Here is a 10969-nt window from a genome sequence, read left to right on the forward strand (position 1 = left end):
GAGTCTGATCTACATAGTGAGACCCTGTAGACCCTGTCCTAAATACAGAAATAAAAAAAAAAAAGTGGCAAACAAAATAAGTGGGAAAGGATCCTCCATGATCATGTACTCCAGGAAAAGTGCTTAAAAGGATCTTTTCAGGGCTGGGAGGTGGCTCAGTGGAATAAGCACTTCCCTGGCAAGGGTCTGTCACCAAGAAGGAAACCCTTGAAAAGGATCCTTTTTTTTTTCTTTTTTTTTGGCAGAACCGGGGATTGAGTTTAGGCCCTTACGCTTGCCAGGCAAGCACTTATCCTACTGAGCCATCTCCCCTCTCTCCTCCCCCCTCCCCCTTTTTAAAAAAGTATCCTTTGACTGCAATTTTGTTACAGGCTCCCAGAGCTCCCCAGACTTGGTAGAGCGCCTCATCTTTTTTTTTTTTTTCTTTTCTCTTTAAGACAGGGTTTTGGCTGGGGAGATGGCTCAGTGGAATAAGCGCTTCCCTGGCAAGTGCAAGTGCAAGGGCCTGAGTTCAATCCCCAGTTTCGCAAAATAAATAAATAAATAAATAAATAAATAAAAATAAAGACAGGGTTTCACTATGTGGCTGGCCTTGAGCTCGCATATAGCTCAGGCTGGTCTTCAATTTGCAACAATCCTCCTGCCTCAGCCTCTGGAGTGCTGGGATTACAGGCAGGCACCTCCAGACCTGGCTTCTAAGCTTATACATTTGCCTGTTAGTCAACATTTTATAAGTATTGTTTGTGTCTTGGGCCAAAAAAGCAATAAATAACACTGTCACAGATAAGATAGTCACAAGCCTTTGAGAACAAGGCTGAACCGAACAATGTCTTGATCCTTTATCTCCAGGTGGGGCTGGATAGCCACATTCTATAAACAAGAAAACTCGTGAAGAATTTAATGTTACCATCAAGTAACACAGTGAATGCCCTCAATGGTCATCATCTTTATCTTCTTTCAAAGTAACTAATCACAGTGGCAAACAGCTTTCTATGTAATCAATATATAATTAATATTGTTTCTACACTAGAAAGCAGCTTTCCTAGGAGACTTTAAAAGATTCAGGGGTGCGGCATATAGCTTCATGGTTGAACACTTGCCTAGTGTATGTGGGGAAAGGGTCCAATCACCAGCACCTCAAAAATAAATAAAAGATTTAGTGGGGCAGAAAACTGTAGTTTCTGGGGAAATAAATTGCAATGTTTAGGAAAAAGTGTCTCTAGCTACAGTTGGAGAAAGGGTAGTGGGAGCAGAGGAGACCCTGAATCAAACGGGCCCACTCTCCCACTTCAGCTCCCACCAGAAGTGCGGCAGGCAGGGCGGAGCAGGGTGCACGCTCACCGGAACTGTGGCTTGCAGGTCCCAACAGGGTGCACTTGCACGGGAAGTGCGGGAGGCAGGGGTGAGAAGGGCACAGGACAGGATCAGGGGATGGTCCTATCATCTAGACAGCCATGTCAGGAGAGGGGCCAGGAGGCACCGGTGTGTCTGTCTAACAAGCTTCCGCTGAGTATATCCAGGGTGCTGGTGCTCCTCTACATGTGGGCCCCTGGCAGGAGATGCCCCATTATAAACGGGTTTGGGAGTGAGACAAGGCGTTTGTGGCCCTGAACAGGGCTGTTTTGCTGGGAGAGAGGAGAGGCAAAGAAACAATAGTGTCATAGGAGGGATTTGATCCCGGGAAACAACATTTTTGCAGTAGTTAGCAGAGGAGAAAGCAAGCTGCTAGCACAAGGTCATGGAATTGAGGTGAAGAGGAAAGGAAAGGCCTTCAGGGGTGAGGTGGGGTCAGCAGCCCTCTGCATCTGTACCCCCACTGTGTGCAGGGCACAGAAGAGGATATTGTGCATCTGGCTGCACTACCTGGGACCACGGTACTCTGGGAGGCAGTGGCGGAGACAGGAAGCTCAGTCTGGGAAATTAGGGACTTGGTGGGATCCCGCCTCAAAATAAAAACAAAAAGGGTTGGGGCTGTAGCTTAGTTCCCTGGATTCAATCTCCAGTATGGAAAAGCAGCAACCAAAATCAGACCAAATGCACCATTTTTAGGAGGCTGGAGCCAGAGGGTCACTGTTAGTTCAAGGTCATCCTGAACTGACACGGAGAAAAACTGATCTCCTGTGGATGACCTTCAAATGATAAAAGGGAAAAATAAAACTCCTTACCTGAAAAGTACCTGGGATGAGTTTGTGTTCTCTAAAACCAAAGAATGAATTTTAGGAACAAATGGAGGTTATGAGCAGAATATATTTATTGAGGGAAAGAAAGCTTCTGTCCAAGAAAGGGACCGAAGGGAGGCTAAGTGGGTGGTCCCCAGGAAGCTGGCTCTTCCAGGGACTTTTTATAGAGGAACACCATGTGATGAGGTGGGTCTAAGGTGGCGGAGAACATGGGAACTTGCTTAGGTGGGCATGAGGTGAGACAAAACTATGGTCAACCAGTGAGATTACAAACACCATTGCTCAGGTAAAATTGATTAAACTCAGTATCAAATGGGGAAGCAAGTCACGGAGCAAGTGGGCATGAATTACAGTACAAGGTCTGGGGGGCCAGGGAGATGGCTCAGTGGAATAAGTACTTGCCTGGCAAGTGCAGGGGCCTGAGTTCAATCTCCATTTCTAAAAAAAAAAAAAAAAAAAAAGGACAAGGACTCTTCCTTCCTACTTGGGGTTGGATTAGTGACTCATTTGGGCTCTTTCAAGGTGACTGAAGTATTTTTTTGGCTGGCTCAGGCTTAAGGGTGGGTCTGGTGCAGCATGTGGAGCTGGGGATCCAAGGGTGATCCCCTGAGCCTGAGTTTGCCCAACCAAGTGCTTTAAACTGAGCTAACCAGCAAGACCGCTGCCCCAAGGTGATTGATGCCTATTTAGAATATCAATCCCTGATGCTCATCCCTAGGGAAGTATGTAGCTGTATTTGTTTCCTCTTTTGTCTTGAAGTCTGGCCTATAGGGAGTGTGTGTCTCTTCCAAGTTGCAAAGTCACCTTGTCTTCCATATGGTTTCTTTGAGGGCCTGGTCCTGTCTGACTACCTATAACATTTCTAACTCAGCTGCCTACAACAAACAGTATGACCTGGTCTAAAAAGTCCAAATAAGAGACTGGGCATGGTGGTGTGTGCCTGTAATCCCAGCTCTTGGGAGGCTGTAAACAGGCATATCAGCACAAGTCAGATCTAGTAGTGAGACCTTGAACACCCTGCAGACCCTTCCCTAAAGAAAAAAAAAAGAATCCAAATAAGTAAATAAAAAAGGAAAGAATGGTAGAGAGGAGAGTATAGATGTGCTCATGGGCCTGAAGTGACGTTTTAGAGGTAGAGGAAAGTAGCACAATGGCTGGGTGGTGTGGTACACACCTGTAATCCCAGCACTTGGGAGGCTGAGGTAGAAGGATCTCTAAATTCTGCGCCAGTCATGGCTACATAGTGAGTTCAAAGTCAGCCTGAACTATACGGTGGGACTCTGTCTCCAAACACACAAAAATAAAAAATAAGATAGAGAGCAGGACAATGAGTAGTGAACTTTTTCCTCTAGAGAGGAACTGGGCCTGGGGAGCTGGAAGGAGGCAAGGGAGACTTCCTGTGCCACTGACTTCAAGACCTTTCCTAGCTATGCACAGGAGTAGACTGAAAGGCAGCACCAGCACCTCAAAAATAAAGCAAGTGAAAGAGTTAGTGGGACTGGAAACTGTAGTTTCTGGATAAATAGAACAGAAATGTTTAGGACAAAGTGGCTCCCAAAGAAGGAGAAGGATGGCGGGTGTGGATCTGTGTCCAGACGACCAGGTAGCCGCAGGGAGGGATAGGAGACTGGGCTGTTTCCGTCTTTGTGGGCAGGCAGCTGAGCAAGCTCACCATTTTCTTCATTCCTCAGAGCATTATTTTGGGCTTTGCAGTCTCTCCTTCTGGAATCTCACACATGCTTGCTATGTAAACAGTCAGAAGTAGTAAACTTTGAGGAAATAAACCTGGGAGGGACTTAAGGGTGATCTCATTTTGCAGATAAGGGAGCTCTGCCCTGGAGGCAAGTGACTTGCTCAAGGTCTAGCGACCAGACCAGACGGAAATGGAGTGGAGATGCTCAGGCTCCAGGCAGCGCTAGCCAGGCTGATCTTGCAAGTATAGCCCCCACCTTGTTAATGATTAAACCCTGGTCTGAGCCAAAGCTTCTCAGCTGTGGTTACTAATTAAGCCAATTTCTGATTGAAACTAGGAGAGTGGAGCAGTCTTGCGTGAAATCTATGGGCCTGCAGATTCTATTAGCATAAACTGTACAATGACAATATTTCAAGTATATTTAAAATATTTCATAATACAATAACATAACCTCTCTGTAGCTTTACGGTTTCTCTTCATTGCAGTCTGCATGCTGGGCCCTGATAAAACTTTTAGGGAGAAGAACTGAAAATAACTCCACTTAGTGTTTGAGGGAAGTAGGTAATAAAATCTGTTTGCTGTGTTTGCTGTCTCTAGATAGGGCTGTAATTACACCACAGGAGGAAGAAAGGCAGCTGAGTCTCAATCTAGATCATTTATGTAAACTCGGCCTTCTTGTCAACGGCGATCTCATATTACAGGCGTGCAAACCACAAAACTCATCTCCCGAGGACGCACAGGGTGGGAGTCCGGTGCTGTGCCACTACCTGCGTTCTGTCCTGGGGTGTCTGTGGCACAAGACCCAACTTTGACATACTGAGGTTAGAAGAAAACTTACCGGTGAGCTCTCCAGTACAATTACATTTCTGGAACTTGTAAAAACTAGAGGTATTCCCTAAACCAAAGTATTACAGACAAATACATATTGCTTGAAAAAAGCTCCTTTTTCATTGGAAAAAAAAATTGGCTCTTCAAAATGTGTTTGGAGAAAAAAATTATCTTTAAGAAAGAAAAAACAGACAATTTCTAAAGTAGCCACGATAACATTTGATAACACTTTAGTGTACATCAAATATTTGGCAACTTTTCAGCAATATTCCCCCCAAATCTTACAAAAACCACGATGTGCAAAATATATTGATATTGTGTCTATAAAATCGGAGACAACTGGCAAGACAAAGAAAGCACATTTCTGCCTAGATCACCGCCAACTGGTCACCGGCCTTTGCTCTGCGGGCTCTCCTGGCTGGTATCGGCAGCGTTTCCCCAACACCTGCAGCTTCCAGCTCACTCTGTTCTCTCGAGAAGGAAAACCACAGGCCACCGCCCTGGCGCCATCCCTGGCCCAGTCCAATCAATAAGGACTTATTTCCTGTCCATTTGCTGAGGTCACAAGAGTGAATCTCATTAATTATTTCTTCCACTGCAGCCTCAAGTGTGCTTGTGGCGTGACAAGTGAAAACTGCTTGACCTTTTTTTCTAATTTTGCTTGCAGCTGATTCCAAAATGAAGGCAGTATTCATTTACAACGTGAGAAAAAGGAAAAATGTGTGTATATTCTTAAAGTCATTAATGTACTTAGCTATTTGAAACAAAAGTGCCTGGATCACCTCATTCCTTAGGTTTTTCAGCTAAGGAATAACACAGTCTTTTTAAATTCAGTGTCATGAAAATCTGGTCACTGCAAACACGATGTTTTCCAAAGCCGATCTGGCCTCAGAGGGAGGGAAGATCTCCAGAGCCTCCAGGGCCTTGTTTCCATGGTAACGACACAGGTCAATAGCTGAAGTCACACCTTTGCCAGCTTTGATTGTTTTGCGCAACTGTTAAGAAAAAAAGCACACAATAAAAGTCAAATTTTTGGGTTACAGTAGGGCCGCAATTAAATTGGGGGCTATAAAGGGAGAAAGTGCGGATACTCAGCATTTCTGCTTTGTTATTTTGAGGTGTTTAAAGAAGCCATCATTCCCCAGCGATTCCTGGGTGCTTTGGCTCCCCAATGCTGCTCTGACTCTCTGCTCCAATCAGCCTAATTACACCGCCCGCTGACTCCTGCTCCTGATAGGCTGAGATGTGCCCTGCAGGGCGGTGGGGTGAGGGTGGAGGGCATTTACAGCTCTGGCACACTGAATCCAGCAACCTGATCCGAGAGGAAGCCTCACCAACAGCTTTGGTTATAACTTTCTTTAAAACACCATGTTTTCATTTCATTTTAGGTTTTTTGAGACAAGGTCCTGATAAGTAGTTTCAGGCTGGCGTAAGCAGTCCTCTTGCTTCAGCCTCAGTTCTGGGATTACAGATGTGAGCCTGGTCAAATGCTGTATGTTGACATTATAGTCTAAAGACACATCCTGTTAGATATAATTGGATGTATTTAAAAGTTTTGAGGGGCTGGGGAGATGGCTCAGTGGAATAAGCACTTCCCTGGCAAGTGCAAGGGTCTGAGTTTAATCCCCGGTCATGGGACACTGCATCCAGTTTTGGTAGCTGGCTCAGCATGTGGTGGGCATTGCATGTAGTATCGGGAATTGAACCCTGGTCCTTGTACTTGCCAGGCAGGCACTTAAACTGCTAACCTATCTCCCTGGCCCCAAACATCCTTTAAAAAAAAAAAAAAAAAATCAGGCTGACAAATGAAGCCTTCTTTTCATCCTTCTTTGGTCACAACAAAGAATCAATAAAATGGCTACTCTTTAGAGCTGGAAAGTACTAGCAGTTACCTAGCCTCCTCGCTTTCCCTTGCTCCGGTCCCCCTTCTCATTCTTGACCAACCTCCCTTCCTGAACTAAGAGCCGGGAGTCTCTGTCCCTGGATGGAGGCTGTGTGGAAATCAGGTGTGAGCTGTGCTCCATGGCTGATGGGCCATGAACTTCACTCTGGGCTGCAGCACTGAGGGGTCCCCGTGGGTCCTATGGGCCTGAAGCAGTCCCTGGACATGTCCTCCACCTGGGTCTCCAGGTGGCTGCAGTGAGTGCCACAGGCCTCTTTGTGTCCTGTCATGTGTTGGGAAGGCCAGCCCTGCTGTCTTTGCCCACAGAAATGCCGCGTTCCCCTCCAGCCAGCCGTGCCCACTGGTAGTCAGTCTGCTCTGCTCTTCTTCTTTTTTCTTTGGTGGAACTGGGGATTGAACTCAGGCCCTTGCGCTTGCCAGGCAAGTGCTTATTCTACTGAGCAATCCCCTAGCCCTTCTCCGATCTTCTTGCCCAGCACCGCTCTCACTATCTCACCTGGGTGAGTTTTGCAATCACCTCCTAAACAATCTTCCCATCACCAGTTCTGCACCCCTGGACTCCAGCCACTATATACACTGCCAAGATCTTGATGAAATGCGAGTACAGTCTTGGCAGAAAACCTTCAGTAGTCCACAATAAGTCCTGAGAAAAAAGCCTATGTTCTTTTGGGGGCACTGAAGCCCTTTCCATCCTGTAGCTCTTGACTATTTCCATCTTTCCTGGCTCTCCTCCTTTCAATAGCTGTTAGGGGAACTAGTTGCAGCCCTCGGAGTTCACCTACTCTCTCCCCAGTCTGTCCTTCCCCTGGGCTCCCGGAGTCCCTTGGGTACACCTGCAGCACAGTATTATGTATGCATGTATGTATGTATGTATCTATTCATTAGTACAGGGTCTACAGGGTCTCGTTAGTAGATTGGACTTGTAGTGATCCGCCTGTATCCAGCCTCCCAAGAGCAGGGATTTCAGGTGTGCACCACCACACCCAGTCTCAATGCTGTCTCAGCAACCCAGGGAGGGGGCTGGCACAGCATGCTGGGGATTGAACTCCAGCCACTGTATATGCCTAAGCAGGCGCTTTAGTCTGCTGAGCTATTTGGCCGGCCCCTAGTGTTGTATTTTAATTTTCTACTCACTCTTTATGAGTCTACTGACTGCATAAGCATGAAACAAATAAATCTGATGGTTTATTCTGCAGAGGTTCGGACAAACTCAGTGAGTCAAGATCACAGACATAGATATATATGAATTATCAAAGCTGAATCAAGAAGATATAAAAATCACAAATAAACCAGTATCCATCAGTGAAGTGGAAGACGTAAAAACCTATCAACAAGGAAAAGCCCAGGCCCTGATAGATTCACTGCTAAATTCTACAAGAAATTTAGAGAAGACTTCATACCACCACTTCTTTTTTTTTTTTTTTGGTGGAACCAGGGATTGAACTTAGGCCCTTGTGCTTGCCAGGGAAGCGCTTATTCCATTGAGCCATCTCCCTAGCCCTACACCACCACTTCTCAAACTCTTTACTGACACTGAAAGGGAAGCAGTACTACCAAATTCGTTCTTGGAATAAGTATTACCTTGATATCAAAATAGGAGAAAGACCCAACTAAGGAAGATAACTACAGGCGAATCGCTCTAATAAACATATAAGCAAAAATCCTCAATAAGATACTGGCAAATAGAAAGCAGCAAATCACCAAGAATATTATTATTTTAATTTTATTTATTTATTTATTTATTTGTGTGTGTGTGTGTGTGTGTGGCCAGCTCAGCCCACCAGGGGGCGGGGCTGGCTGGCATGTGGTGCTGGGGGATTGAACCGCGGTCCCTGTGCTTTGCCAAGCTTGTTCTAAGTAGGTGCTTTAGACCACTGAGCCATCTCACCAGCCCTATTATTATTATTTTAATTGTTTTTTTTCCATAATTTTATTGAGAAACAAATAGCAATGAGACAGTTTTAAATCAAATTGGTAGGACAGTTTCAATAATTAGCACATTGCATACATTCTTCCTAGGGGTTAACTGCTGTACAAAATGCGGACATGATATCCTATTTACAAACACCATTAGAACAAATCTCTCTATTCATTAAGAGAATGTAACTATATATCTATCCTAACCACTTTGAATACACCGATAAAAAATGGATATTCACCTGTATCCTGTATCCCCTTTTTTGTTAAATTCTGTTATTTGAATATTATAGGTGTGTAAACTCAGAAAAATATTCCAAAACAGTCCAGTAGCCCATAATAGTATTGGGTCTTCCGCTTGACTGGCAATGTCAGAAATTGTTGACCTGAGTCCCCTACAGCTCAACATAACAGCATGGCTTTACTTCCTATATTTCGTTTTTATACTTCTCTGCTGGATAGTTAAGACCAAGGTAAAGCAGGACCTATGCAACAAGAGTTGTAGCTTTTGGGTCTGATAAGGTCAGTGAAATCCCCTCAGGATTTATCCTGAGATCCTGTACCTCAGATTGTAGAACCCTTGTCAGTGGCAGCCATGAGGATGAGTCACGGTCATTGCTTGGCCGATATTATTATTATTATTATTTTTTTTTTAACCAAGAAGATTATATACCATAACCAAGTGGGATCCATCTCAACAGTGTAGGGATGGTTCAACAAATGCAAATCAATGAGTGTAACACATCATATTAACAGAGCCAAGATCAAAAATCATATGATCATCTCAATCAATAGATGCACAAAAAGCATTTGACAAAGTCCAGCACCCATTCTTCATAAAAACTCTGCAGAAAATTGGAATAGATGGTCTTTATCTCAATCTGATAAAAGCCAACAGCCACCACTATACTAAATGGACAAAAACTGAAAGCTATCATTCTAAAATCAGGATCAAGACAAGGATATCCACTATCTCCACTTTTTTTTTTTTTTTTTTTTTTGGGGGGGGGGACTGTGGATTGAACTAAGACCCTTGTGCTTGCCAGGGAAGCGCTTATTCCACTGAGCCATCTCCCCGGCCTATCTCCACTTTTATTCAACATAGTCCTACAAACTTTAGCCAGAGCAACTGGACAACAGAAAGAATAAAAAGACTAACAATAGGAAAGAAGTTAAACTATCATTTGCAGATGACATGATATTCTACATACAAGACCCTCAAAACTCCACTAAAAGACTGCTAGATTTAATAAATTCAGTAGTATAACTGGATACAAAGTCAACACTCAAAAATCAATAGCATTCCCCCCCCCCAAAAAAAAAAAAAAGAAAGAAAAAGAAATACCTAGGAATCAATCTAATGAAGGAAGTAAAAGAATACTACATTAAAAACTATAGTACTCTCAGGGCCGGGGATATAGCTCAGCGGCGTAAGCACTTTCCTGGCAAGTACAAGGTCCTGAGTTTGATCCCTGGTACCATAAACCAAACCAAATCAAACCAACCCCCCAAAAAAACTATAGTACTCTGGAAAAGGAGACTGAAAAAGATATCAGAAAATGGAAAGATATCCCTTGCTCTTGGGTAGGAAGAGCCAATATAATGAAAATGGCCATACTTCCAAAACTGTTATACACAGTTAGTGCAATTCTGATCAAAATTCCAATAGTATATCACACAGAATTGGAGAAAACATTTCTAAGATTCATTTGGAACCAGAAGAGACCTAGAATAGCAAAGGCAATAGGGGCTGGGGAGATGGCTCAGTGGAGTAAGTGTTTCCCTGGCAAGCTCAAAGACCTGAGTTCAATCCCTGGTTCTGGAAGGAAAAAAAAAAAAAAAAAAAAAAAAAGCAAAGGCAATTCTGGGCAATAAAGGAAGGAAGGGGCATCACAATCTCTGACTTGATTTGAAATTATACTATAGAGCTACTGTGATAAAAGCAGCGTGGTAATGAGGGGAAAAAAACAGATACAAAGATGGAACAGATTAGAAGAGGCATAAACAACTCCAGACATACTCAGCCATCTTATCTTTGACAAAGATGCCAAACATATTCACTGGAGAAAGGACAGCCTCTTTAAGAAGAGGCACTGGGGGGGCTGGGGAGATAGCTCAGTAGAATAAGCACCTGCCTGGCAAGCACAAAGTCCTGAGTTCATTCCCTGGTACTGCGAAGACAAAAAAAAAAAAAAAAAGGTGCTGGAAAAATTGACTTTTCACATACTGAAAATTAAAATTGGATCCATGTCTTTCACCATGCACTACATTCAAAATGGATCAAAGATCTAAATATTAAAATAGAAACACTGAATCTGCTGGAAGATAGAATATGTAGAACTCTGTTTTGGAAGGTACTGACAATTGAACTCATAACCTCATGCTTGCTAGGCAGCTGCAGTGTTGCTAAGCTATATTTCTGGCCCTAAAACTCTTTTTTTTTTTTTT

At 43.8% G+C, this 10969-nt stretch overlaps 1 protein-coding gene across 1 annotated transcript in view; it reads right to left on the reverse strand.

Moving 5' to 3' along the window:
• Positions 1-4272: 4272 nt before the first annotated feature.
• Pdss2 (decaprenyl diphosphate synthase subunit 2) overlaps positions 4273-10969 on the reverse strand; it is a 306086-nt gene continuing 299389 nt past the window's right edge. The window contains exon 9 of the mRNA XM_023722321.1: positions 4273-5696. Within this exon, the coding sequence (XP_023578089.1) occupies positions 5538-5696 (159 nt within the window). The 3' untranslated portion in view covers positions 4273-5537. The remainder of the gene's footprint in view (positions 5697-10969) is intronic.

Source organism: Octodon degus, unplaced genomic scaffold (genome assembly GCF_000260255.1).
Source record: "Octodon degus isolate 3935 unplaced genomic scaffold, OctDeg1.0 scaffold00090, whole genome shotgun sequence".
NCBI lineage: Eukaryota > Metazoa > Chordata > Mammalia > Rodentia > Octodontidae > Octodon > Octodon degus.